Raw genomic sequence first — 27,844 nt, 5'->3', positions numbered from 1 at the left:
AGTGTAAGTCTCCTGGAAATAAATGCAATGTCCTCTAAAGTGATGGAAACATGAAAGAGTGTGTGTGGACAAAAGTGAGCTGAGACCCTTTGGTGTAGCAACCTTTATTGAGGGAGATCTTACAACACTACTGAGGTTGTGTATCCTCAGGTAAAAATATCTTCTTTAACAACATGGGTAGAGGCTGATACACTGGGACTAAAAGCACCACAGATAATAACAAGAGTATAGCGACTCTGGGTGACTGAAGACAACAAAACCAAAGGTGTGGAGTTTAACAGTTATGGGGATCTAAACAGTGTTTGTTTGTTTCTGTGGGTGTGGGGGGACTCATGGCATAAGTCCCATTAGGTTTTATTTTTTCCAGCCTTCAACTATGACAGATGTTTTCCTACCTCACTGAGGAAGAACAAAGATGTGTGTATGTGTGTGTTTGACAGACGTGTCTGTGGTGTGCGCAGACAATAAAGAACAGGTTTCTGTCATTCTGTCATTTGAACCAGTGACCCCAGCAGAACTGTTTATGGAACAAATGTCCAAGGCTACACATAAAAAATCACCTCCATATACACGTAAATGTCGGTCACATCAAGCACAGGCCCATGTATACACACACACATGCTCGGACAGAATCATACATGTTGAGTCCAGCTGTCCTGTCCTCATTAGTACCAGGTGAAATGCTGACGGGTTTTGTTTTGAGAGTCTGCCTGAAGTCATGTCCTGTTTTCCCTGTTGGTTTGGTGATCTAATAGAGCTTTCAAGTGATGTCGGGTTGGAGTTTTCTCCAGTTCAGGTATATGTCACGATTTTGCAAACTGACTTTGCAATTTGCAAGGTACATGTTTGCAATTTAAAACAATGATTATCCATAAAAGCCAGTCATGAGCCAGCCGTCTATTCATTTAGGTACACCAACCAATCGCCAAAGAATGTGTATGTTTTCAATTCACAGCTGTGGCTGGTTCACTTATGTTTTTATTGTGTAAAATTTTGATAGGTCAGGCATTGCTGGTATGAATGAATCATACCACAATTTAATCCTAAATCCTGATTTTCCTGACTCGATCATTCGACATGTTCATGTGGACCTTCCTGAAACTCTGTAAATCCGACACCACTTAAAAGAGTAGTAAGAGCTACAAAGTCCACTTCAGACACTAAATAAAATTCTTCAAAGGGCGAGAGCTCCGGTCCTTGAGAGACAAGAGAGTGTAGCCTTGATGAGTATTTTTAACCCGCACTGGTTAGTTGAAGTGAATCAAAGCACTGGTTCAGACTAGCTGATACAGGAATGCAGAACACCTGAGTTGAAATTAGCTCAATGCAGTTGAAAGCTAGAAGTAAGTTTATATGTGGCCATTACTGAGGGCTCTTAAGAACCGGAGCAGGTACTCTTACTGTGGGATGAATTTACCCTGAATTTTGCTTCCCAGGCAGCTGTTCCTTCAGATTTAGTTCTGTTACAACTTTTAAAACTCTAAAATGGGATAGATTAGCACCATCATTTGGATTATGGTCTAATGATCCCAGCGCACACAGCTTGAGATGGTCTGCCTTTGAGGCTCAACTCAGGGTAGAAATGTCCCATGGTTATTTCATGAAGACATTTCCTTTTGCCTGCCACACAATCATTTGTCGTTTTGTGACATTTCTTTACAAAAAAGTACTCAAATGCAGTGTATGGTAAATGAGTGAGACTGAATATTCATAACGGGACTAAAAATCTAAAGCGTGTTCATCCTATTATTTGGGGCCCTGCGCTCAGGACATGGATACCCTTCGGGAGACGGTTTGGTAGAAGACCCCGCGGAGCAGAGAGGGGTAGTCTGGGACATGGAACCGGTGGCGTGCGGCATAGGTGTCGTCATCCCGCCGTCCCCTGCTCGCTAGTGTGTGCAGGTTGGCCTCATTGACTTGGCTGCCAACACTGACAACAAAGAGCTCCAACTCGGCATTCACTAACTTACTGATGGCTTCCACCAGCTTGGCCTCTGTGACATCCTGCGACCTGCCGTCAGAGAACAGCACCAGCTTCTTCTTGCCTCCCGATGCGTCTCCACGGTTTGGCAATTTACCAATGGCAAATTCCATGGCCTGTAACACATTAGTGCCGTCATTTTGGAAGCTTGCCTGTTCAATTCGATGAGACAGCATGGTATAATTGCTAGTCAGTTCCTGCTCTATTTTGGCGTTGCGGCTGTACTGGCCCACAGCCATTCTGACTTTGACACCCCTGTCCATTTTAGCAGTCAGGAAACGATCGGCCAAACGGCGGACAAAGGTCTTGCTCATCTCAAAGTTCTTCTGGCCCACACTGGCTGAGCTGTCCATCATCACCAGAATGTCGCTACTTTGACTGAAGGAGACTGCAACACACACAAACAGGCACGATACATCTGATCAGTAATTGATTGGAGTGATACTGTATTGACTGATTAGAGAGCTACACAACACAGCCAAACGTATTTATACATTTTAAATTACAGTATTTATTCACATTTTTAAAGATGTTAGCAAAGAAATAAATGGCAAACTGGGTCAACAGCAATATGATAAGGTAAAAATTAAAAAGAGCAAACTGCAGTCCAAAAAAATGTAAAACTAGTAGCATATTTTAAGAAAACAGACTTACTGGGACATTTGTAGTCTGGGCACCTCTTATCTGAACGTGGGAATAACAGGCGTTAAATCAGTTTATTTGGAGTTGATACAAAATATTCAATTGATGAAAATTACCATTGATCTGTGTGTGTATGTATGTGTGTGTGTGTGTGTGTGTGGTACCTTCACAGATTCTGGATGTGAGGTTCTGTAGGAAAGAGTCCTCTAGCAGCTCAGCAAAGTTGTCCAGGACAAAGGAAAAGCCTGGTTTCCTTTGGTCACTCTTACACACCATGTCATCAATCTGCTCTTTGTTGGGTTGACGGCCTGAGTAGTCCCTCACTCCTAAACCGCCCACCTGGAGAAGATGTTCTCAGGTTAGCTGGTACCTCAGCATTTCAGTTAAAAGGTCTAAGAGTGAATTCAAAGAGTATGGCATAAAAAATACATAAAAGCCAGATTTTGGTGTAATAACATTATTCACTAGGCACACAAAACTGAAGTCATGTGTCCCCATGCGCTTTACTGTGTCTACTGCATTGTACTTACTCGGACGTCTTTACCACAGAGTACGTCGAGGGGAGTGTCATCCCTGGAAATATCGGAGCGTCCATCGGTGAGAACAAGAACAACTCGGTTTTCTTGCCTCATTCCACTGATTGTGTTTCTCAGAGTATAATCAAGGGCCTGGCCTGTATACGTGGCCTCAGCCAGCCAGCGCAAGTCTCTCACTGCCCTGCACACACACACACACACACATACACACACACACACACACACACACACACACACACACACACACACACACACACACACATACATAGATGCTTGGTGACATATCTTTTAACATCTAGAAAATTAATAACAATTCTCTAAAGCTTAATAACAAGCTATAAAGCTTCTTTGCTGCCTTGTCAAGAATTAAATAAGAGAATTCATATCTATTTCATTGCCTGTTACAATTATATACAGTAGGTCCAGGTTGTGTTTTAGCTTAGTGCAAAGACAGGAAATGGTTGGCCTCTGTCCAAACTGATAAAATATGCCTACAGTTAAAACTCTTATTTACATATAGTATCTTGTTAGCTAAAAAGCTATATCAGCATCACCACTCCATTCAAATGTCAGTTGTGTTTTGTCTAGATTTCAAAGGGAGTAAAACTAACAACTTCAAGATGAGGACATGACCTCTGAGGTGAGCAGGTCTTGGCCCAGCTCTTGTTGGTCAAGAAATAGATTCTATGTGTAAGAGTATGTCAACACTGAGCCAGTGGTGGAAGGAAAGCTTGTCTGTTCTTTTCTTTGGTAGCTGGTCCAGCTACTCATGCATGTTGGTGCATGTGAGTCCCTCTGTGTCCTCCGCGTCTGTTTCCAAGATGGCGGCCGCATCGCAAACTTTCTCAAATTACAGCTAAAAAGTACATTAAAATATGTTTCTCAAAACATTTGAGGTGAGAAATAGGCAACACGGTAACAGAATCTTGATCCATATGGGTTTGATCTAAGTTTTGTGAGCTGTTGGTTCAAGGACCGCCTTCTTTCCCTTTTTTTCCTTCAACTGTATTGAGTAAACAACACTTACATTTACATTACTTTTGATGCTGGTGCTATAGTACGACATCTACTGGCCAAATGTTGTGTATTGCAACTTTAGGCTAATCCTCTTCTAGCTCCAGCTTAGTACAACTGTAGAATTTAGTTGCATCTAGCAGAATGGAATTGTCAGAAATGGAATATAATATTCATAACTATGTTTTAATTAGTGTATAATCACCTGAAAATAAGAATTGTTGCATTTTTGTTACCTTAGAATGAGTCCTTTATATCTACACAGGGAGTGGGTCCCTTTTCACAGAGCCTGCCATGTTTCTACAGTAGCCCAGAACAGATAAACCAAACACTGGCTCTAAAGAAGGCCTTTTGCATTTTTCGCGGCCACCGTAGGTTCTCCTACACACTTGGAAGGAGAGGGTGGAGGTATTCAGTTTGTTGCAATCTGCAACCACACAGCTAGATGCCACTAAATCCCACACACTGGTTCTTTAACGCACAGACATGACATTGATATCAATCTTCTCATCTAACTCTTGGAAAGAAAGAGAATATGCATATTTCCCACGATTTGAAACTATTCCTTTAAACAACATTGTTTCATTTAATATTTATAAAAGTTGTAAATACATAAGATATAATGTAAATAAGACACCTTAAGAGATGTTGGGAAGCACCTCGAACAGAGCTACGCTAACTGTATCCATTTGCTTCCTGACTTTGTGCTAAGCTAGGCTGAACATGTTGAAAGGACTGGTTGAAACTGTACTTAATGGTGTTTTAATTGGTCTCCTCAATCTCGATAAGACAGCAAATGAGAAAAAAAAATCCACGATTGTGAGTAAGTTAGTTGGCCGATTCCAAATTTAAAACACTGTATAAGTTCTTTCCAATGTGTCTGACAGACAGTTGAAATATGTTCAAACTATGCATAGTTTTGTGAGGGAGTAACCTGTAACTGAACTGCTGAATCAAACCTCAACAGCAGTGGTGATGCTGAATCACCACTACACAATCAAAGAGCAAGCCAGAGGAAAAGCAAGGCAGGCAGGACTGTGGGTGCATGCATGTGAACTCACTGTTTAAAGTCGGTGAGGGTACCACCGTTGACGCCCAGCTTGACGTACTCTTGGGTTTTATCTCCACTGTACTGGACTACACTCAGTCCTGAGTCACCAACTGCGAACTAGAAAGAAAAACACTGCATGGTGACCGTGTGTTTTGTCTGTGTGTGTTGTGTCAACCAACAGCCTTCTGTCAACATTTCTGCATCCCACCCATCCTGACTAATTATATCCAGAATGGAAGAGGAGAGTCATTTGAGAGACATAACAGCAAATTCCAAAACCTATGAGAAAATCTTTCATTCACACTTTCTATTTTGAGGTCTGTTCTCATGGCAGCATTTCCTAACACTTCAGAAAAACAGTTTTGGCAAATTTTTGGTTTCAGCTTGAATAAACAATGCAATCTACAAAGGTCAAACATCTGTCATCCTTCGTTAGGAAAAGATGGATGAATATGAAATAAAGTTTAGTCAAATGTCAAAATACAAGACAAAATTCAGAAAAGGACATTACCTTGAGCTGCTGGTCTTTAATCAGTCTGTCTATGACAGTAATGATAAAGTCTTTGGCAAGAGCAAAGTTTGTGGCGCCAATACTCTCTGAGCTGTCCACGACAAATGCCAGGTCCACAGGTGCACATTTACACTCTGAAGACACAAAAAACACACACATATGAACAAAATCACAAAGGATAACTAGCCATGTATTATGAGAAATAATTATGTGATGATAACTGTGTGTCATATTGGGTACAAACTTACCACAACAAGCTGTGATATGATTCGAAAAGGATGGGGAAAAAACACACACACAAATCAGAACAAAGTTAATTAACTGTGCAGAAAAAAACAACATAACCTGTGCAACCCTCAAATTCTTTGGGTTTTGATTGCATGTTTGGCTAATCAGGCACTGAGTTGAAAACGGCAAAGAGTTTAATGCAGTGTACATGTGGTTGCATTTATGTGTGTGTGAGTGTAACTTACAGCAGAGCTTCATGATGATATCCAGAATTTCACAGTCCTGCAGAGAGAGGTGGAGTACATGTTACAGTACGGCAATGCACTGTTAAATCACATTACGTAACTTTTCTAACACAACACAAAGCCAGGTCCTAGACAGTGTTTCAAGCTGCTCCAAAAGAAAGAAAGAAAAAGAAAACATGACAATGATGATATTTTACTTAGAAGACTGCGAGGTGAAAGGCTATGGGTTTTTGTGTTCAGGAAATTGGATGTGTGGCTTTGGACTGAACTTACAGTATCAGTTTCAGATTCAAAACTAGCACAGCCTCAAGGGGAAATTAAGTCTGTGGTGCTTAGCCATCCTGTCCTGTGGCTAAAATGAGGGTGAGGGATCAGATTAAATGGACTGATTCAATTTTTTTTTTTATACTTACATCAGGTCCTGTTGGTCCATGAGGCCCTGGAGGTCCCTGAAGAGGAAGGGAGAATGAGTGAGAGATGAAGATAGGGAGACTGAGTCATTTATTCTCCTGATAGATGTGTATATGTGTTTATATTTTACAAAAAACTGGCCACAGAAAAGTGTATCTGGTCTGACTTCAAGATGACAGAACTAATACTGGAAGGCTCTTTTTATTTTAACTGGAATAAAAACGGTGATTCTTTGGAAAACCATAACTCCTTTGACTGCTACCCAGAATCCCACAATCACTAACCCACATCCACACCCACACATTTGTGTGTGCTGCTATCTCTCTGCAACAACATGAGAATCTTTCAAAAGTTTCTTGCCACAGCATTTTGTTTTTTCGCCTGGCTGCAGTAGAACCATCTGTTTTGTTTTAACAGACATTAAACTCAGTTTAAGAGCATTCTTTTCTGTGACAAAGATGCCAAGCAAACACACACACACACACACACACACACACACACACACACACACACACACACACAAAGGAGAGAGAGAAAAAGACAGAGACAGCCGTTAATTGTAGATGAGAGAAACTGTCCCAAAAACACATGACACAAACTGTTGATGCAGCAGAGACAAAGCCAGAGGAGAAGCAGAAAGAAGAGGGGAGGAGGAGGAAGAAGAAGAGGAGGAGGAGGAGTAGAGATAAAGTGAGGAAAATGTGAAAGGTTAGAGTTCAAGGTTTGCCTTAGAGAACATGGCTCCAAACATACGCTTATATTTAGATCCGTTTAGATTTGTTCATTTTTTCACATCATCCAATACCACAAGCTTTCTCACGCCAGTTGGTGAAAAGGATGGGAAATTACACCATATTTCCGACTTACAGTGAGCCAAATTCAGGAATGCCATTTTTGACTTTTCATGCGGTTTGATGTTATGTAAAGTGGTGAGAATAGCTAAGCTTAGCTCTGTAACTGGATGTCTATGGGATTAGTAGCAACTGTGCTCAAAGGTAGGGTCAAACACAGCTAAATAGTTATGTGAGCATGCTAACATGTTCACAATGACAGTGCTAACATGATGTTTAGAAGCTATAATGTTTACCATATTCACTATCTTTAGCTTGTTAGCATGCTAAAATGTGGTAATTAGCATTAAATACAAAGAAGTACAGCTGAGGTTGATCAGAATTAGTGTATTAAGCATTAGTTTTGAAATTTCGACCTGATGGTGCTGGATGAAAAGTTAGGGGATTACCCAAAGTGAAAAAATTCATCCTGAGGAGGACACGAGTGTCTGTATCAAATTTCACGGCAATCCATCCAATAGTTGTTGAGATATTTCAGTCTGGAACAAAATGGTCGACCAAACAACAGACCAACATTGCCATCTATAGAGCCATGCCTTTGCACTGGGTGACGTGTTTCCTCATTATCAACAACACGAGCCATGTAATTTATTATTTGCAGTGGATCCCACACTCTGAATTAAATAGAGATTTACTAACATAAAATGATTTACCCCTGTTTGAGTAACATATGCAGTGCCCAGTTATTTAGCCTTTAGTATTTAGCCTTTTTTTAAAAAATTAAACAACACATTTTTGAGCCACTGTTAAAGATTTATGTCTTCAGCAGAAATAAATGGGCTTGGGGCTGAGTGCCACAGGCTGGCTAGGGAAGTCGGAAATCTTTTAGAGACAGACAAACACATTATTGGTTTGGAGTTTTCTTGCAATATGTTTACAATAATGAAACTACTGAATATTGCAAACCTTGTCCTTTGAATAAATGCAAATTCTTGTCCTTGTTTGGAAATCCTGTTTCACTGCTACAGTGGATAATCTAACATTTGATAAAATCTCACTGACTTTGTTAAGCCTGAAATCAGTGGCTTTCTTAATATGTAAATTAAAACTTGACTTGCCATTGAGCTAAATTAGGCTAATTTTTTATCCAGCAGTCCTTAAGACACTCTCCACTGTAGGTAAAAAACTATGACAAAACTATGTATGAGTGTGAGAGTGTGTTATTGATGTGGGGAGAGGAGTACTTTGCATGTGTAGACAGCAGTCCCTCTAATGTCTCAACTTGCATGCACATGCAGACAAGCCTCCAACACAGACACACACAGACACAGACACAGACACACACACACACACACACACACACACACACACACACACACACAGACACACACACACATACACACACACACACACACACACACACACACACACACACACACACACACACACAGTCAGCTTGGGTCCTGGCTCCATGGTATTCTTACCGGTCTGCCCTCGGGTCCTCTGTGACCTTTGGCCCCCTTAGCTCCTGGATTCCCTGGTTCCCTGTTCTGTGAAAAGAGAAACAACATAACAATTAGAAGAGAGGCCCACACCCTTTACAGTTTATAAATAGTGCAAATTACAGGATGTAGATGTGTTACAGTTACATAGATATCTAAGATGTTTTATACAGAATCCATGCTGAATGCTGTAAAGATCAATCACTGTCTGGGCATAAAATGCAATAAGTTTCATGACAAGGTGACAGCTTTGTCACCTGTAGGCATGTTACAGATTAGTAAATCTTTATATGCCTGCAGGGGAAGTCCCAGCTATGTGCATGTTCTGTTTTTCTTTTCATCTTTCGAAAAATGTTTGTGAGTCTGCACTTATCCCATCAAGGGTTTGATGAAAATGTGATTACCACCATTACAGACAATATAAGCCATTATCGGCCTGCACTTAAACTTGATTAGGGTTTGTATAATGGGTTGCCTTAACTATGGCTCAGTGATGAAAAATGAAGTCTGCAAATCATCAGTATAAAAATTGAATTTCACATCAAACTGTTGCTAAATGGGAGCACATACAGTGTGAAAAGTAATGGTCCTCTTATGGAGCCTTGCGGTGTCCCCACAGAAGAAGAAGAAGATGACAGTTAGAAAGAGTTACTATTAGATGACAGTGTGTTCACTAAAGAGATAAATTTAAAATATTCTATCTGATAAATGTTATTTTCTATCACAATAGCCCCAATATCAGTTGTATTGTGATACAAAAAGAAAAAAAAACAAACAAAACAGAAAATTCAATTGAGAAAGCATTTTAAGAAAGAATAATCAACAGGAAGGTCTGGTTGATATTGCCAAGCCTAGATTTCACTGTTCTGGAGAGCAGATGTTAATGGAACCATTTAAGAGCAGTACCAATGCCAAATTTTGACAATTTTTGGGACAAAAAAGATCACAAAATTATCATTATCAATAAGGGGAAGCTTAGTGGTGAGTATTACTGTAGTGTCACAGAGGAATTTACAGTTGTTTTTATTTTTGCAGGTCAGTTTATATCAGATTAGATTAAGTTATAACCTCTGGCTGCAGAGCGGCCACAAGTTATAATTTGAGGTAGCTTCAACCATGGATGAGTGCCACTGAAACACTACTGTGTATGTCCAAGAACATAGGTTTGGTTTCATAAGTGGGACAGATTAAAGTAAAGTAAGTGAAAGTAAGTAAGAATAGTATCTGTAGGTCTTCCTCTCAGGCAAACCCAACAACCCTCAGGTAGGGCAGCTTGTATTTAGCCTGAGAGGAGGAAAAAGTCTGCTAAGTAGTAGCTGCATCCCTCGCAGCTGCTCTTAAAGTTTATTACTGTGAGTGTGCGGTAAAGGCAACTCAAATGACCATTTTCATTAACTCCTCTCATCTCATTTCTCTCACCTGCACTATAGTAGCTGGACAATCCAACAACACTGTTTAGTACGGAGTCCCTGAAGTCCTGAAAGATTATATTTTTTATCCTTGTCAATATTTTATGATACTCTACAAATAATACAGCCTTTAAAGATGGTATCATCAAAACATCCTCAATAGGTACAGTCATATTGAGAAAAGCCTCTAAATCCATTTTAAAACTTCTTTAAGGTCAGGCCTAGCCCTCTCTGGCCAACCATCTCCCACAACAGTGCAGCTGCAGAGAAAGGCAGCAGCCAAAGCCCCTGCAGCTGCTGCAGATCTGATTTCTGTGAGATTACAGTCCACATTGTAGAAGTGTGGAGAATAAAGAGCTTATATCAATTTAAGCAAATTATCTCGTCTTTAAGCTCCATGTTGCTACAAATACTGTTAAACACTTTAAAGGAGTTGGGCATTTTGGTTTGAGAGAGACTCCAGATTGATGCAAACTGGAGAGCAGATAGCACGTTTAGTGACGTTATGCTCCAGAAACTATTTTCAAAGCGGCTTGAAAACACATGTGCACATTAGATTCAAGGGACATGGTTGATTGAAAGATTCTCATATGCAATACTGAATGCTTTAAACTGGCTTTTTTTTTTTTTTTTTTTTTTAGAAAGAGCTGTATGAATTCTCTACATCAAAAAATGTTTACTCTGACAATGCAAAGGATCATCAAATCCCAAAGATCATTTATAGACAAAACTTAGCCAATTATATCCACACAACCCCTCTGCTCCAGATGCATTCTGATCAGTAGTCACATAAATACTCATTTGCAGCTCAATATGTCAAATAGAAATGAGCTGCAGTAAGGGCAGGCTGGCACTGTAAAGTCACAAATTATCACAGTAAATCAATTATGAAAGCAGCAGATCTGCACTGCTGCTACACAAGCATTTACCTACAGCTGACAGATATGAAAGACAGGAAGAGAGAAGGTAATGCCAACCACCTGGCTTTTAAGACACGCACATGCACGCATACACACACACACGGTTCCAATTACTGCACATTCTCAACTTCAAACGCTCTGATCTATAGAACATGGGCCATATCATCCACAGTTACACACATACTTCCTGACCTTGATTTTATGACGTCATTTTTAACTACTCATAGCCAGATGTGACTGTTTGTTGGACCTCAGTGAAAACGTAGATATTATCATTCCAAAGAGTGTCAACTAAAAAGTTGAATGGGTGGAGAAGTTAAAAGGTCTGAGTATGTCTCCACCTTTATCTTCTATGACACACCCCTGTCTATCCACTCCTTTCCCCTCTGGCCAGAGAAAGTGAAGGCAAACAAGGTACGTGCCTGTACAGTGTAAAATATTTAAACAATTTAAAATAGAAATCCAGTTGCTCAAAAATAAGATACTTGCATTAGTTACTTGTTTTAAAATGTTATTAGCCAGTTTGATGCCCCATAACTGTTTCTTCCGCTGTACCATCCAAGGCAGTGAAAGGCTGAGTGTACAACTTGGAAACAAATAAGTGATTGTTCAGAGATAAATATATTACAGCCTGTTAAAAAGAGAAAAAAGAGATGCATGGTTGCCTCTAGGGACAAGTGGAATGTAATGGATTCATTTTTTCCCATTGAGATAGACAAAATATGGCATCTTATTATGTATTTTTTATAAAGGACTAAGTCATGGACTGATTGGTGGAGCAGCAGCTGTGGAAAGATTAGCGTTATTTTGTTTAAAGCATTAGTTCATCATCTGGGGAAATGCGCTTAGGCTATTTGCTCTTTCACCAAGAGTTAGATGTGAAGATTGATACCGCTCATATTTGTCAGTTAAATATAAAGCTATAGCCAGGGGACAGTTAGCTTAGCTTAGCATAAAGCCTGGAAACAAGGGGAAACAGCTAGCTAACAGCAGCTAGCTAAAGCTCACTAATTGACAAATTACATCTTCTAAAAAGTTGCAGTTTCACATTGTTTAAGTGCTGGACTGCTCCTAACCAAGAAATAGTCCAGCATACACCCCTAAACCCACAACTTGTCTTTTGTACACTTTTTGTACAGATTAAACCGGTATAACTTGTTCATTAGAGAGCTTTAGATGTGCTGAAATTTTTGACAGAGCCAAGCTAGCTGTTTTCCTGTGTTTCCAGCCTTTATGCTAAGCTAAGCTAACCAGCTGCCGATTGTACTCATATGTTTACCAGACAGATCTGAGAGTGGTATCAATCTACTTGTCTAAATCTTGGCAAGATAGTGAATATTTCCCAAAATGTCAAAGTACTTCTTTAAGCAAACATACTCCTACATAGTTAGATTATTATTTCAAATACATGAGTAAGAAATGTAAAAGAGGAGCTCATTTGAGGACCATAAGGGTAATTTTGAATGTTTACCCATTTACTACAAATCCCATTTGCATTCCTGCTAACCATTTTTCAAAGCATGCCATGAGTTTTTAGATTAATTGTTGGACAGTTTTGATTATTTATATTTCAGTCTAAATGAAATTGCAAACTTCAGCACTTACTAGCTTGAAATCAAGAAGATTTTGTGAAGACTCCAAAACAGTTTCTTCCAAAGTGACTTGTTTACATGGCCTGTATATGTGGTATGTGCTTCATAATCAAGCTGAGGGTTATTGTCCATTAACTCAGCAGTGGAATCAGTTACAGAAGTTATAAAATGTTTCCTGTATACTGCTCTTACTACTCAAGTTAAAAGTAAACATTTAAGCAACTGTGATTAGTATGCTCGCACAGAGAGCGTACGTCTCATCCTGCTCTGTGCTAACACAAAGTCTTTAGAAAAGTACAAACATATGCAGAAATGTTTATGTCATAAAACACAAACCTTGGAACTCCAATAATTTCAATGTAAGCACAACCGAGTTGAACCGGGGGTTAAAGTGTAAAAACGGGCACGCTATATGGACAGGGGTGATCACACACATCTACAGTTGCCACACACACTTGCACGCAAACACACACAAAAAGAGTAATGCAGTCCCTTCATCGTCTCTGCTCATTTCCTTGTATCCTTGACAACGACATATACACAGCTGCATCAGCTCAAAGCCTTCTTCCCCAATGACAAACACACACACACACACACACACACACACACACACACACACACACATAAAATGTGTTCAGATCTACTTCAGAAAGCGTTTCCAGCTGCAAAACAGAAGGACAGTGTGAGAACGAGATCGATGGATGGAGAAAAATAAGAGAAGTAAAACTATACCAATAAGCTAATGCAAAGGAACAAATGTAAATTGAAAGACAAAAAGTATTATTATATATTATTACAAGTTCTAAAAGAGACCAATATAAAAAAAAGGAAATGTGCCTATAAAGCGAGATATGTGACTCACATCCTGTCAGTGCTCTCTGCCAAGAAGGGATTGAGGAAAGATAAAATGAGATCAAGAGTGAGGAGCAACTCCAAAAAGAAGACAACGCAGAGGCAGACTCACATCGGGGCCTGGCTCGCCGGGCTCTCCGTCATCTCCTTTGGGTCCAGGGGTTCCCTTTCCACCCTGAAGATCACACAGCAAATGTTAGAGGTCAGGAGGGCATGTGAGCATGACAATTCATTTTACGTTGTTAGAAGTTAACTCATATTCACTGTTGTCAAAATGTTTTCCAAATTAAAATAAAAAATTGAAAGATAACTTACCGGCTCACCAGGGTCTCCACGGGCCCCAGGGTAACCCTAAAAGACATAAATGTTCAGAATGTACTAATGTACAAGGAGCAAAGTAAGTCATACATGACATGCATGAACAACTATCAACACATACCTGGAAACCAGGGCAACCTGCTGTGCCGTTTCCTGGGACACCATCTTCTCCCTGTAATAGACAAAGAGATACTATTACAGATCCACACACACACATACACAAACCTCACAACAGGGCTTATGATGGATGGCAGACATCTGTCCCTCTCCCTCTTTCCCCCTCTCTGTCTCTCTGTCTCACCCGCTCCCCCATCTGGCCTCTGTCTCCCGGAGCTCCTTTGATTCCTCTCGCTCCTTTGGGTCCCTGGCAGACGAAAGGAATGATAGGATGAGAAACATATGAGATGTGACAAGGCATGTGCTTTTTGAAAACATTTGGATGCTGTCATAAGACCACGGGTGAGTGTGTGCATGTGTGTGTGTGTGTCTGTGTGTTAGTGAGAAAGTATGAACAAAAACTCCAACAGTCTACATGCAGCAGAATGACTTTTAACTGCTTACATAACACTTTAATCTGTTATAGGCCCTGATAGTGAGTGTCCAGTCATCTCAAAGGTTGTACTGTAATGATTGTTAATAGTTTTAATATACATGATTGATGATAATAACAGCTTTTTGATTGCAGTTGATATGTTAAACTGCATATTTATATGGATTTTGGAGCCCATCAGGGGGTTACAGTGCCAAGTTGGAGCTCCTGTGATTACGGCTTTAAAATTTTAAGCATGTAGGCTTATCAGTAGTCTGTGTGCAAGTGTGTGTGACCTGTTGGACTCACCTCTGGTCCAGGTGAGCCTTCATCTCCTCTGTAGCCGGGAGGCCCATCCCTGCCAGGCGCGCCCTAGAAACAACAGCACTGTTAGAATATCTATAGAGAGACTGTTTTATATAATAAAAACAGTCACATAAACTTTGACACTGACTATTTTGAACCTACACAACCAACAACACAGAAACACTCTACATTCAAGCCATTTCCTCAAGATTTTGTTTTGTATTCTATTCATACTCCATGCTTAATTGGTATCCACTGCTAAAAAGAAAAAAAAGAACACCATGTTTTTGGTTACTGTCAGCATTCAACAACTACAGCTCCAATGAGTCTTTGGCACAGGTAAACTGTCAAAACCTGATATAATGAAACAGAAGCTAGCCTAAAATTTTCCACCAAGCCAAATAGCAGTGTTTTATTGTCCTCTCTGGTTGAACTTTTCAAGTCTGTCTCACCTCTGACCACACCCAGTGTCAGTGATGGGTGTGTTCAGAAAGTGTGCAGTGTTGTACCCGTAACCACTCCCAAAAGTGATGTCACAGTGTACTGACACACCCTCAAGTACACTAATACATCACTATAGCAAGGTGAGAAATTAAAGCACTGGTGGTGCTAGATTTTCAGCTCAGTCAAGTTGCTCTTCAAACTGAAATTTGGTTTATTATTATAAATTTGGTCTTATTTGGTATTTCTGGCCATCTCTATCCATTATAATAACATTGTACTCTCCAAAATTATTACTAATATTTGGGAACGCTGCTACAGTACATTCATGCATTACTTCCTGGCCAATTTCATAACTGTTGGCAAGATCTAATGTATCTGACGCTGGATGGTGACAATCTTTGAGCTACATGCTAAGTAAAGTTCAAGAGGTTTAAAGTCCTGAACAGCGTCCACAGATCTGCCGCTAGCATCATGCAGTACAGCTTCACATTAGCAGGCTGTTTTGAAGTTGAAGTTTCTTCTTAATATATTAACAGAACACTGTGACATTTTAGGACAAACACTTGTTTGCAATCTTACCTTAAGTCAAATGAGAAACATGGCACAGACATGGCACAAAGATCACAAATAGGGTGATATGGTTAAGTGTTAGCTTTAAAGTTAGCTTTAACAAAAGTGAAAAATAGACCTTCCACACCTCCAAGAAAACACAAAGGTGTAGTTTATAGGCGTTAGCTTTGGCATTTGTCCCCATAGTGAAGTCACCCATTTTGTTCAGGTTTTTTTTTGTTGTATATATTTTTACGCCCCTCAAACAATATCAGTCATAACCATTGTTACTATCCTTCAGTTTTTGCTGTACTTTCATCTTACAGCACAGATGACATACAATGTTAATACTGTAGAACAGCACTGACAGAAAAAGAAGACAGCAATCATTAGCCTTGATCAGAAAAAAAGAAAACATAAAATAGAATAAACATGGTGGTCTTGACATTAAGTACTTTTCTACTGGCGCCCATGTTTCAGCATATCCTGTCTCACTATTTTGCAGTCTGAAAGCTTCCTTTTCCAACCTAATCATTTCTATTGCGTGTATTTAAAGCAATCCAGTTTTTGTAACCATACATAATGAGAGAAAGATGTTTTTATTCTTTGAAGATACTCCACTGAAGTTATGCAAATCTCCCAGTACACATGATTGTGGTGTGAGTGGGATGACTATATTAATGTGGTTGCTTGCTTTGTTATACAAAACCAAAGATCTTCAATTTTATTGCAGTCCCACAACAAATGGAGCAGAGTTCCTTCAGTAGCACTACATTTTAAACATTTATTGCCTTCCCTTATGCCCATTTTGTATAGCTGTGTTGGGGTGTAGTATAATCTGTTAAGTATTTTAAATTGCCTTAGTTTGATTTTGTACAATGGAAGGACTGCCTTGCGTTTTTCCATATATCATTCCAGGAAATATCTTCCTCTAGTTTATGGAGGTCCCTGATCCATTTCATTGCTCAAGTCTTAAATTGATCGTTGGTGCTTTCATTTAATATTGTGTAACTCATTTTAACTATATTTTTTGTGAACAAGCTGTGGTTAAAAAGTATATTTTCAACTTTGTGTATGTCAATGTTCAATTTGTCTATGGAAATATTCTTTTTAATAGTATGCCGTAGAGTTATGTGACTTAAGTATTCACTTTTTGGGATATTATGTTCAATGATTAATTCATTAAAAGTTTTAAAACAGTTGTTAGAAATTATGTGATAAAGCTTAGTGATTCTAATATCTTTCCATTTATTCCATTTTATGACCTTTTTGTTTGCTGTTATATTTGAGTTCTGCCACAGCAGTTGATTTATTGAGGTAGTTGTGTCAATTCCAATGATCTTTGTACATGATTTCAAGATGTTAAATGACGCTTCAATTGGACTTTGCATGATTTCCTTTGGATATATTTTCATAAAATCTAAACATTTTGTGTCAATGTTTAAGGTTTGTAACATATTTTCTTCTATCAGTAGTTGTCCACCTTTTTTGTATGAACAAAACATCCTTAAGTATGAACATCTTGCTATATAAAGGTTGAGATTGTTTTATGCAAATCTTCAAACCAGGTTTTTTGTATTGTGACAGGTAACATCCTAATAGTGTAATTGACAGTATGAAGAATGTTTATCTTTACTATGTTCACTCGACCCCACAGAGACATGGGAAGATTTGACCATCAAGCCATGTTTGATTTTGTTTTACTAAATATTTATGTGAGATTTATATCTTGTGTTTGATAACTATTGGTTGTAATTCTTAATCCTTAATATCTTAATTCTGTTGGTTTCCATTTAATTTTTGTATTTTGCACACATGTGATACTGTGGTGTTTGTTTAGAGGTAGTAGATCACATTTTCCCCAATTTTCTTTGTATCCTGAGAGTCAGCCATATTGAGTTATAATCTGATTGATATAACAAAGTGAGGAGACCACGGCTGTTAGGCAGAGGATGATTTCATCACAATACAGTGATATTTTATATATCCGACTTCCAATTTTTATGCCTTTAATATTCTTTCAGATCTTATTTTCTCAGCTAATGGTTCAATGATTAGATTAAATAAAAGTCCTGACGCTGGACATTCTTGTTTTGTTGCTCGATGTAAAATGAAAGGTTTTGAAATGACGTCGTTAGTTCTTATTGAAGCCGTGGGCTTTGAGTAGATCATCCTAATCCACTGCATAATATTGTTATCAAAGCCATATTTCTGCAGGGTACTGAACATAATTCAACTTGATCAAAGGCCTTTTAAGCATCTAAAGTACAAAGTGCCACCGGATGAAGAATCTTTTTTGCATATTGAATGATATAGAACGATTTCCTGGAGTTATCAGATGAATGGCAGTCAGTGTGTATCAGCTTTCTGATTACATGAAATAATGCTGCAAGAATTTTGGCCAGGATTTTATTATCTAAATTTGCTGATGATATTGGACAATAGTTTATGAATTAAAGTAATGTAGGAATAATTAAACACGTGGAAAACTAGAACTCTGCATTATAACCATCAGGCCCTGGAGATGTATTTTTAGAAAATGAGTTAATGGCTTAATTTATTTCAAATATAGTTATTGGCTGTTCCAATGATTTTTTTTCTCCCTCTGATAAGCAGGGAAGATATTTTTTTAAATTCAAAAATGTCTGCATTGAATCAGCTTCATCATCACTTTCAGACTTGTAGAGATTTTCAAAAAAGTCAGTAAAGGTTTAATTAATTTGATCTGGATCAGTGGTAGTTGAGTTATTTGGTAATCTAACACAAGATGTGATATTTTTAGTCATCTGTTTTTTAGCCAGCAACTTTCCTGCCTTACAACCACATTCATAATAATTTATTTTTGCTCTGTTTAGTTTATATTTAATTTTGTTCCTTATGATGTCATCATATTTCATTTTTAACTTACACAGTTCAGTCCATATTTCATCCTTATATTCATTTGACAGTGAACTTTGTAACAGCTTGATTTCTGTTAACAATCTGTTTTCTTCTTGGCGCTGATTTTTATTCTTTAGGCTACTTATCTTGATTAATTCCCCTCTAAGGCAACATTTTAAAGTTCCCCATATCAGTGGAATGTCAGGAATGGAGTTTTTGTTACCTATTTCATATACTGTTGAAACAGAACAAAATACTTGAATGTATTGACGGCTATATGAGTCTGAGTTTCCAGTCTCTGCTAACCTAGGCTAAATTGCAAATGTACTTATACGGCTCTCCTAAGGACAGCAAATAAGAATATTTCCCAAAATGTCACAATGCTTCTTTTGAATACAAGCTAATATAGACAAAAAGGATATCACAAAAAACACTGCTAATACATGAAGTGCTGTACTGTATACTACCGGCTGACAGGTTTAATGAGTACAAACGATGTATAGCACATAGCTGCATGTGAGCATACAGTTTTTTCCTGACTACATGAGGTAGACCCAACATGTCAGTTATTCCATGTTTTCTGTACTATTGAGTTCCCTACTATTCATTCAACTCTGATGAGGGAAGGAGGTGCGGCCTACAGCACAATAGATCCATTCAAAGTTCTGACATCACAGAGGTTACCACAACTAACGCTTGTAACGTATTATTATTATTACGCTGCCTGGTGCCTTATTAAGAAAACCATACTGAGGCTTTGGCTGGAGTAGATGGAGAGAAGGACTGAGTCAGAGGGGAAAGAGTGAGTGTTGATGTTCCCAGGAGGAGTAAGCAACTGAGAATGAGAGAGGGGAGATGGAGCATGCAGGAGAGGAGTGGGCAGCTCTCTGGGACTCTAGCCAGGTCCGCCTCTGTTTAAGCTTCTGCCCAGTGTACTCCCCCTCAAAGTGAAATATGGATGCACATGCACACACGCTCTCACGCTCACACGTGCACGCACACTAGCGAGCATGAGCCCATAAGTTCCCTCTCACACTGGAAAAAAAGGATGCTGCCAGAGAGAAAAGTGGTCGGTTTGTATTTGGGGCTGCGCTGCATCCTGAAACACTAACGAACAGGCTAATGAAGAGCAGTACTGCGTGTACTGTAGCTCCTGTGTGTGACTGTATTTGAGTGTGTATATGTGTCTTACAGGGTCTCCGTTGGGGCCAGCTGAGCCCTCCCTCCCCTGCTCTCCACGGGGTCCTGGCTCCCCCTGGCAAGGAAAAGAATAAATGTATAAAACAACCTAAAGGCATTCAAGACAGTAACAAGTAGTGGACAAGTAAAGCAGACAGAGCCAATTTTCAAACAAAGTTAGATCAGTGGGAGTACTTCTGGAATAACATTATAAAAAAAGTATGAGTTCCATTAAGGTCAGTTCACTTCCAGTTCACTTATTTCCAATGAATTTCCTGAGTTTCTGATTAGGAGGTGCTGAAATCAGAGAGCTCCCTAGAGGATTGAGTAACCCCTTCATTCCACTTCCCTTCCTCCTCTTCATCCTCATCATCACTTACCGGGTCTCCTCTTGGTCCTCTGTTCCCACGGGAACCCTGCTCCCCCTTCTCTCCAACTACTCCCTACAAAGGATTTAAAAAGATGTTAACACATACTTTGGCAGCAGAGGAAGTTTAAAATCAATATTTATGCTATACTTACTCTCTCTCCACGACTTCCATCTGGTCCTGGTAAACCCTGAAACACACACACACACACACACAGAATGATATTAGAAGGTGCATTAAGGGTCACAAAGGTTTCTGGCATTGTCCAGGAGCTTCATGACTTACATCATCACCGCGCTCTCCTTTGTCCCCATTGGCTCCACGAGGACCCGGATCACCCTGTCACGACACAGACATAGCTTCTTGTTATACTTAACCATTCCCTTCGTAGAGATGTCTGTTTTTTGTCATTGTTCTCTCTGCATTGATTTACCTGAGGTCCCAGCTGCCCATATTTTCCAGGCCTTCCTGGTTCGCCGTCTCTTCCAGTATCTCCCTGGATTAAACACACAATGACTTATTACACAGTACCAAAATGTGATTTGAAATCTTCAACAGAAGAAGTATTTTCTTAATATCCTACTTTTGCTCCTTTCTGTCCATAAGGACCAGCATCTCCCTTTGGTCCTGGCTCTCCCTGTTGACCCTGGAAACAGGAGACACAAAGACAGTTTCAGTACATGATCATAAGCAGCTGAAGCCACAACACTCCATCTTGGAGGCCACTGTGCATGTACGTGCATATATGCATGTGTGTTTGTTTACAGTATGACTATACGGCTTCATTTAAACAACCTGACAGCAGGGAATGTAAACCAAGTGGTGATTAAAGAACCAGGGGCCTCAGCTGGATTGCCAAAGGGGCTCCAGACGCAGGGTGTGATGTTGGTCAGGGCTGCATCGACAGCGACATTCCTAAGCACACAACTGTAGCTAATGGCTAATCTGTAAACAATGTTGCTGAGCCTCAAGGCAGATACAGAAGTGACTCATGTTAGTGTGTGTATGCGTTCAAGAGAGACATTAGGACACAGAAATAGAAACGAATAGAGTGTGTGTGTGTGTATCACTTGCACATCTGATTGACTGTGTATTTGCCGTCCTTAAGCCTGATGTCAATGTCAAAGTGTGTGTTAACATCTAGTGATGATTTACATCTGGTTGTGATCCAAACTGTGTGACATTAGCGTGAGTATGGTCATGAAGGCAGCCATAACAGGAGGATGTTTCTGTGATTGAGATATACAACTCACATCTGATCCAGGAGAACCTTTACAGCCGGGAAGCCCAGGGTAACCAGCTTCACCCTAATGAGGAAAACCAGGGAAACATATAAGAACATATGTTCAACCACTTTATCACATCAACAACAATAGATAGCCAGAGCTGGAGCGATTTGATGTTTCGGGGTTTGTAACTCACCTTACTTCCATCAGTTCCATCATTTCCTCTTTCACCTTTGTCTCCCTGAGAAAGAAGGACAGATAAATAAGATAGAGAGAGTGAGTGATGGGGAGGAGAAGAGAGATGGAGGAAGAAATTAAACATTAGATTTCAGAGCAACGACAGATAAGAGAGCATCCCTCTTAAGATCAGACAGTCCAGAACAGCTCACCTTGTAGCCTTTGTGTCCTCTTTCACCCTGCAGAAAATACACATGACATCAGTCAGCCATGTCCATGAATTATCCTGGAACATATACTGAATCTTGTTGAAGTATACTTTTTGTATTTGTGTGTTCTGATAGTACCTTTCCTCCTCTGGTACCACGGTCTCCCTGGAAACAGAAATACACACATCAGACTAATCATCGTGACATAGTTGTTGACAAGATGGTAGGCAAACCTTGACAAACAATGAATGATCATCATTAGGTACATAACCAACAAAAATCAGTTGTTAGCTCTCAGCTTGCATCAGTTTGACAAAGCTAAAGCTAAGAAAGGTGGATAAACTGGATGTAGGAAGGTTTACAGTCCTTTAAATCCCAGTATGACACAATGGTGTCAATGATCTTGTATCATCCATTACTTTCAGCTTTATGCATTATTGTTGCTACTGCTTAATCCATTAGGCATCCTCTGAGTCGAGAATACTGCTTATGGTTAGTTAGCTGTAGTTAGCTGTGACCCTCTTGTCTTAAGTGCACTTTACCTTCATTCCACTGTAACCAACAGGACCAGGATCTCCAAGGCTGCCCTGTAACATAGTGAAAGAAATCATGATTCATCTGAATGACATGCCCATCAAGGTTCTGTGATGAATTAAAGGAGATGTGATGTGCGTTTGGTGAAGGAGGAGGTCGAGGGTGGAAAAAGTCACCTACCTTCGCACCAATATCTCCTTTCTCTCCCGGCATCCCTGGTCTACCTGATTCTCCCTGTAGAGAGAAAAGAGAACAAAGGTCTGAATAGGAACCATTTCTTGTGCAAGTGAATGCATTTGAGCATGCTGCGTTTCTGACATAAGCTGTATTCATACAGTATCATCACACCTTAGAGCCAGGGTTTCCGTCGCCTCCTTTAGACCCATCTGGAGCCTGCAGGAGAAACATCAAATCACAGCCAGTGATGTCATTGCTCAAAAACAAAGTCAGAAAAGAATTTGAGATGGCATTGAGGTAAAAGAGGGATACTTACAGTACATTCATAAGAGCAGCACTGAAAAAAAGAAAAAGAGAGATTATGAACACTTCATAAAGTATGACCCTATGAAAAGCTTAGTAACTTGCATGTTTTCTGGTCTGCTCGAAGTTAATATCTAAATAATCACCTAATGGTTATTGGAATCATCTAAACTTAACATGTTTAAGCATCAGTTGACAGTAATATATGTCAAATATTTGAGATAAAATTGCAGTCATTTTGTTGGAGACACAAAAGTAAGTGAGTTTCTGTATATCGCAGCCATCTTAATTTGCTTTTTATGTTGTCATTTCAGCTTCCTGTTGTTGACCCCTCCTTACTTCCTGAGTATGAGAAAGTTTAGCAGAGTTTACATGAGAATACAAGAATGAGCAACAATGCGAATGAAAAACAAAATACTGTAAACACAATTCTAACTGGATTTGAGTACAATTAATTGCACTAAATACACAACTCTAGTAGCCACAAAGTAATAAACATTATTAAGTGGAGACATTTGGTTTGCAAAACATGTGGACGTAGCCAGTATACAACAATTTATCTTAATTCAAGTTGCAGAAGGAAAATTTAGCATAAACAATCTAGTTTTGTTAAACTGTTTTGTTTTTAGCCATGTTGAGAGCAAACCCCAACTTTTTGGATCTGCGATACATTTGCAGTAACCAAACACATATAAAATGGTTGAATCAATTTCCTTTCACAGAAAGCTTGAAAAGACATACCACATCGTCTGTCTCGTTTTTCTGAAAAGAAGGAAAGAAAACACAGGTTAGCTTACAAAAGAAAATGTTGAGAATAAAGAGAAGAGAAGAGAAGAGAAGAGAAGAGAAGAGAAGAGAAGAGAAGAGAAGAGAAGAGAAGAGAAGAGGACACATACGATCATCTCAATGATGGTTTGAATGGTTTCCATCTTGTTGGAAGGTAGTGTGCGGTTGTCTGCGGCAGTGAATTTCCGTCTGTAGGTCTGGTCGGTGGCAATAATTGACAGTCTGGTTTCCTGGTGTGAAACAAAACACAAACATCATCATCTATTTTTCCTGAAAATAACACCTAGAATACGGTGTTTGCTGAACTACAGTATGTGACTGATAACAGTGATCTCTAAAAGCTTATTTATGTGACGTTAAGGTTTTTTTGTTTATAGGATCCAAATTAGTATCTGCCAATGTTGCTAATCCTCCCATATTAGACAGAACAGATACTATTTACACTTCACAAGGAAAGGAATTCACAAGGATTATGCAGCTTGTGCAGCTGCTCAACTTGCGCAAATGAGACAAAAATAGTCCTTGCAATTTATAAAGCACCCACAAAGGGTGAAATGCACCTCAAACTGCACCCCAAAGCAAATAGTGTCTTGGTGTTCCTTTCCTATTTGCACATATGTAAATTAGATAATATGCATACATTTTGTGCAAAATTGGCCACTTTCTACGCAAATGAGACTCATTGCAAAAATAGATCAATTCACAAAGACCAGCACTAATAATCACACACAGTTAGAGTGAAATTATTAGTGTCTTCAGAGAGTTGGTGGTAACTGCAGAGCACTCACTCACTCTCTTCAAATCTTCAAGCTTATGAGGCTTGAATGATACTGAATTGATATTCAATGATAGCAAGGGTGAAATCTTGAGTCAGACATGGGGCAACAATCAGAACATCAATACTGATGTACCTGAAACATCCTGGACACATTCAGTGACACCTGAACAATATTATCATGAGATTCAGACATTAATCTACCACGTTTCAGACCTGCCTGAGTCACATTAATAGCTGTATTTTGACATTTGACATTTCAGTAGATTCTGTTATAGATGCGAAATACTAAAGAAGTAAAAGAAGCAAAATACATGAAAGTTGGTTTGTGATTGTGGAGAGCTCTGTGTGTGCACCTCTGCTAACTGAAGATGTGCAATTTGAGGATTTTGTGCTCTCTGCAGTTTTCATTAAGGTCCAATCTGTGTGCTGAAATGTGGAGAAAAGCGTGAAACACTTGAAACTGCTCTGCTTGCTCAGTTAGACGCAAAACAAGGGCAAATTGCACTCCGCTGTGAAACTTTAAGGATGTGTTTGTGCCCTTATGTCATTAGCACAATATCTTTTGTGAATGAGACCTTGAGATGAGCCAGATAGCGGTTGCAAATGACGCGCAATTCATGGTGCTATCAGCAGCCGCAATCCATTCTGTGTGAATTTGCCCCTTAACAAAAACACTTTTTTTCTTTGTGCATTGATCACTGAATTTATATTTGATTTTATATATCTTTTTATCTGACATCAGGCATCAGGTCACAGAGTTCATCCTGTATGAAAAGTTACTTTTTTAACTTCTTGGCAGCATTCAGGATTTTTAATGCTGTTATCAGTATTGATATTTGAGAGTTTAAAAAATCCAATAAGGATATATCGACCAATTTTAATTTTCTTTACACAGCACATAAATAAAATTCTTTGATAAGGTTAGCTCAATTTAGTTTTTTTAAACAATTAATATACTTTGGTAGGACGTTTTACAGTTGAGAAATAAACTAGTCACTACTCTACTACTTTGGCATTCCTATACTTTAATTTCCTGTTATTTATCAGCTGTCATATATGCTGATACAATATATTTGCAATGAGCTAATATCGGTCGATATATCAGCCTGGCAGCTCTAATATAAACTGTATAAACTATTCAAGTTGAACACACAGCTTCATGTGTTCAGATCAAAAATGAATATGATTCAGACTCGGTTAGTGGATTACAGATCTGTGTGTGTTTACACTCTTGTAAGTTTATCTTTTGAAGAAAAAGAGTTTTAGACCTCAAGAGTGACAAGTGAAAACGCTTCACTTTATTTCCCTTCACTTAACCCAATCCACACCAGGAATATTAAGCAGTATCGACAAAAGGAATTATTACAGTGACCAATAACTCCCTCAATGTATACTGTATGTGAGTATTGTATTAAGATAGTGTAGAAAATCCTGTCCATTAACATTGGGGCATTTAGGCATTAAGTTGTGATGGTTAGGGTTTGAATGGGGTCTAGGGGATTTATGCAAATGAGGGTCCCCACCAGTATAGAAGTACAAACATGTGTGTGTGTGTGTGTGTGTCTGTGTGTGTGTGTGTGTGTGTATGTGTACCTCCTGGTCAGGTGAGATGGCGACAGCAAACACTTTCACTCCAAACTGCTTGGCTTCATTTGCAGCCTCCTGCAAGCCTCCACATGGCTCCTTGTAACCGGTCACAGGATGACCATCAGTCACGACCACGATGTACTTGTTCTGAGGGTATTGGGAACCTCTGCATAGAGGCAGACACAAAAACAAACACTCAGAACACGCACTCTTTTCTTGTTATTACTTATTCTGCTAAAGCGTATGTGTGTATGTGTGATATTATTACCCAGTGAGCAGCTCGCCAATGCCCCTCTTGATGGCACAGTCGGTGTATGTACCCTTGCCGATGTAATTGATACTATCAATGGCTCTTTTCAGATCCTCGCGCTCTTTCTCCAGGTCACTCAGCCCTCGCACCAGGATCACTTCGTCACTGTAGTGCAGTGCTCCTGCACTCCACGTCACCTCACGGTCACATTGGTTTGGCCTGGGTAAATAAAGGTATAACAAAGCGTAACAATCTTGTAATATTGCAGTCAAATCAGCACAATATTAATATGCAATATTAATAATACCAATAGGGGGGTGTATCATATCCAAATAACACCCCCCCTAGATTACATGTGTGTGTGTCTTACTTCTTTGTCATTTGATCTATGAAGTCTTTGGTGAAAGTTTGGATCTGGTCGATGTAAAATTGGGGAGGTTTCTGTCTGAGGGCCACACTCTCAGATGTATCCAGTACGAAGAAAAGGTCAACAGGACAGTCTGCCAAACAAACAAACAAACAAAGATGGCTGTCAGCAAATTATCATTCATATCTGTCCTTCATAACAACTCAGACATCACAGATGCAGCACTGGAGGCCTGCAGGCTAACAAAGTGGAGCCTTGTGCAACACACTGGGTATCATGGGGCTGCTACTTGACCTATGCATCATCATACAGGTAGATTAATGACAGGTGTAGGCCTGTGTCTGGCTGTCTGCATGGACATTTCCACTCTGTAACTATTGCACAGCATCTTGGCAGGAGAGCAGGCCTGAGGTGCCACTTTGGCATCCACAGCAATGGTAGAGCTTATTCTGCATCCCACTCTGAGTTTATCAGACAACTGTATGGGCCTTTGTGACAAGGGCCTGCTCAAGGTAGGCTAAGCTACCTTCATCCTCTGATACTACTTTCAGTTGTTTTTACATCTCTACTGCTGATTTGTAAGGAGTCTTGAACGGCTTACCCCCGCCTTCCCCCCCCCCCCCCCCCCCAAAAAAAAAAAAACATCTGGACCATCTCTTATAGCAAACATCACTTCAGTATATGACAAGTTACATTCAAACATAGAAATCCTTTACATGCATTACAATGTCATACACATCAGATATTTAAGAATTCAAACTTACCCCAAGACACGATTCTTTGGGTCTGCGTTTGCGCTCCAGCCAGGACGCACAGCAGCGTAAAGAGACTTATGAGAGTCTCCATGGTGGAACTGCGGCAAAACTACAAAACTGACAAAAATATCACAACACCCTGTTCCTCAGAAAAACAAACACCCAAACACCCCGACCCAAAGCTGGGTTCCTCTACACCAATTCTGCGAACTTTTGGTGATCCACCACTCCGCCGCAATTTGTCCGAGGCGAGACCCAGAGCGCGCAGAGGAGGACCAGAGCGCTTGGTGAGGAGGGGAGGGAGGAGGAATAGTTCACGCGCTTCCTCAGAGGAGTAGGAATAGACCAGAACGCGCATGGACCAAAAGTTTACACAATACCCCACATAGTCCAAGTGGATCTATTTGCGGACTCGCTGTATCTACACGACACACCCA

General features: G+C 39.6%; 1 protein-coding gene across 1 annotated transcript; it reads right to left on the bottom strand.

Annotated features, from left to right (window-relative positions):
- Positions 1 to 88: 88 nt before the first annotated feature.
- col6a1 (collagen, type VI, alpha 1) lies at positions 89 to 27,725 on the bottom strand. Its single transcript, XM_067605116.1, has 33 exons — positions 27,417 to 27,725; positions 26,656 to 26,785; positions 26,304 to 26,504; positions 26,042 to 26,201; positions 23,781 to 23,900; positions 23,626 to 23,646; positions 22,898 to 22,918; positions 22,753 to 22,797; positions 22,585 to 22,638; positions 22,413 to 22,457; positions 22,009 to 22,035; positions 21,874 to 21,900; positions 21,681 to 21,725; positions 21,512 to 21,565; positions 20,842 to 20,904; positions 20,692 to 20,754; positions 20,544 to 20,597; positions 20,413 to 20,448; positions 20,271 to 20,333; positions 19,904 to 19,966; positions 14,842 to 14,904; positions 14,305 to 14,367; positions 14,125 to 14,175; positions 14,001 to 14,036; positions 13,798 to 13,860; positions 8,895 to 8,960; positions 6,622 to 6,657; positions 5,736 to 6,245; positions 5,235 to 5,341; positions 3,154 to 3,340; positions 2,788 to 2,962; positions 2,636 to 2,665; positions 89 to 2,369 (listed from the first exon to the last, which is right to left on the bottom strand). Exons 1-33 carry the CDS (start codon positions 27,496 to 27,498, stop codon positions 1,765 to 1,767), a joined length of 3,366 nt encoding a protein of 1,121 aa, XP_067461217.1. The 5' UTR covers positions 27,499 to 27,725; the 3' UTR covers positions 89 to 1,764.
- Positions 27,726 to 27,844: the final 119 nt, after the last annotated feature.

This window comes from Thunnus thynnus, chromosome 12 (assembly GCF_963924715.1).
Source record: "Thunnus thynnus chromosome 12, fThuThy2.1, whole genome shotgun sequence".
Lineage (NCBI taxonomy): Eukaryota > Metazoa > Chordata > Actinopteri > Scombriformes > Scombridae > Thunnus > Thunnus thynnus.
The sequence above is the reverse complement of the archived record's forward strand: the minus strand, read 5'-3'. Positions and strand labels throughout refer to the sequence as shown.

What these genes read in the sequence shown, in the direction of transcription:
- col6a1 (XM_067605116.1), bottom strand. Translation starts at nt 27,498, where the DNA reads ATGGAGACTCTCATAAGTCTCTTTACGCTGCTGTGCGTCCTGGCTGGA. An exon ending in ATGGGCAGCTGGGACCTCAG is followed by an intron (nt 20,598 to 20,691) that starts GTAAATCAATGC and finishes GTGTCGTGACAG; the next exon opens with GGTGATCCGGGTCCTCGTGG. An exon ending in CCCAGACTACAAATGTCCCA is followed by an intron (nt 2,370 to 2,635) that starts GTAAGTCTGTTT and finishes TGTGTGTTGCAG; the next exon opens with TCTCCTTCAGTCAAAGTAGC.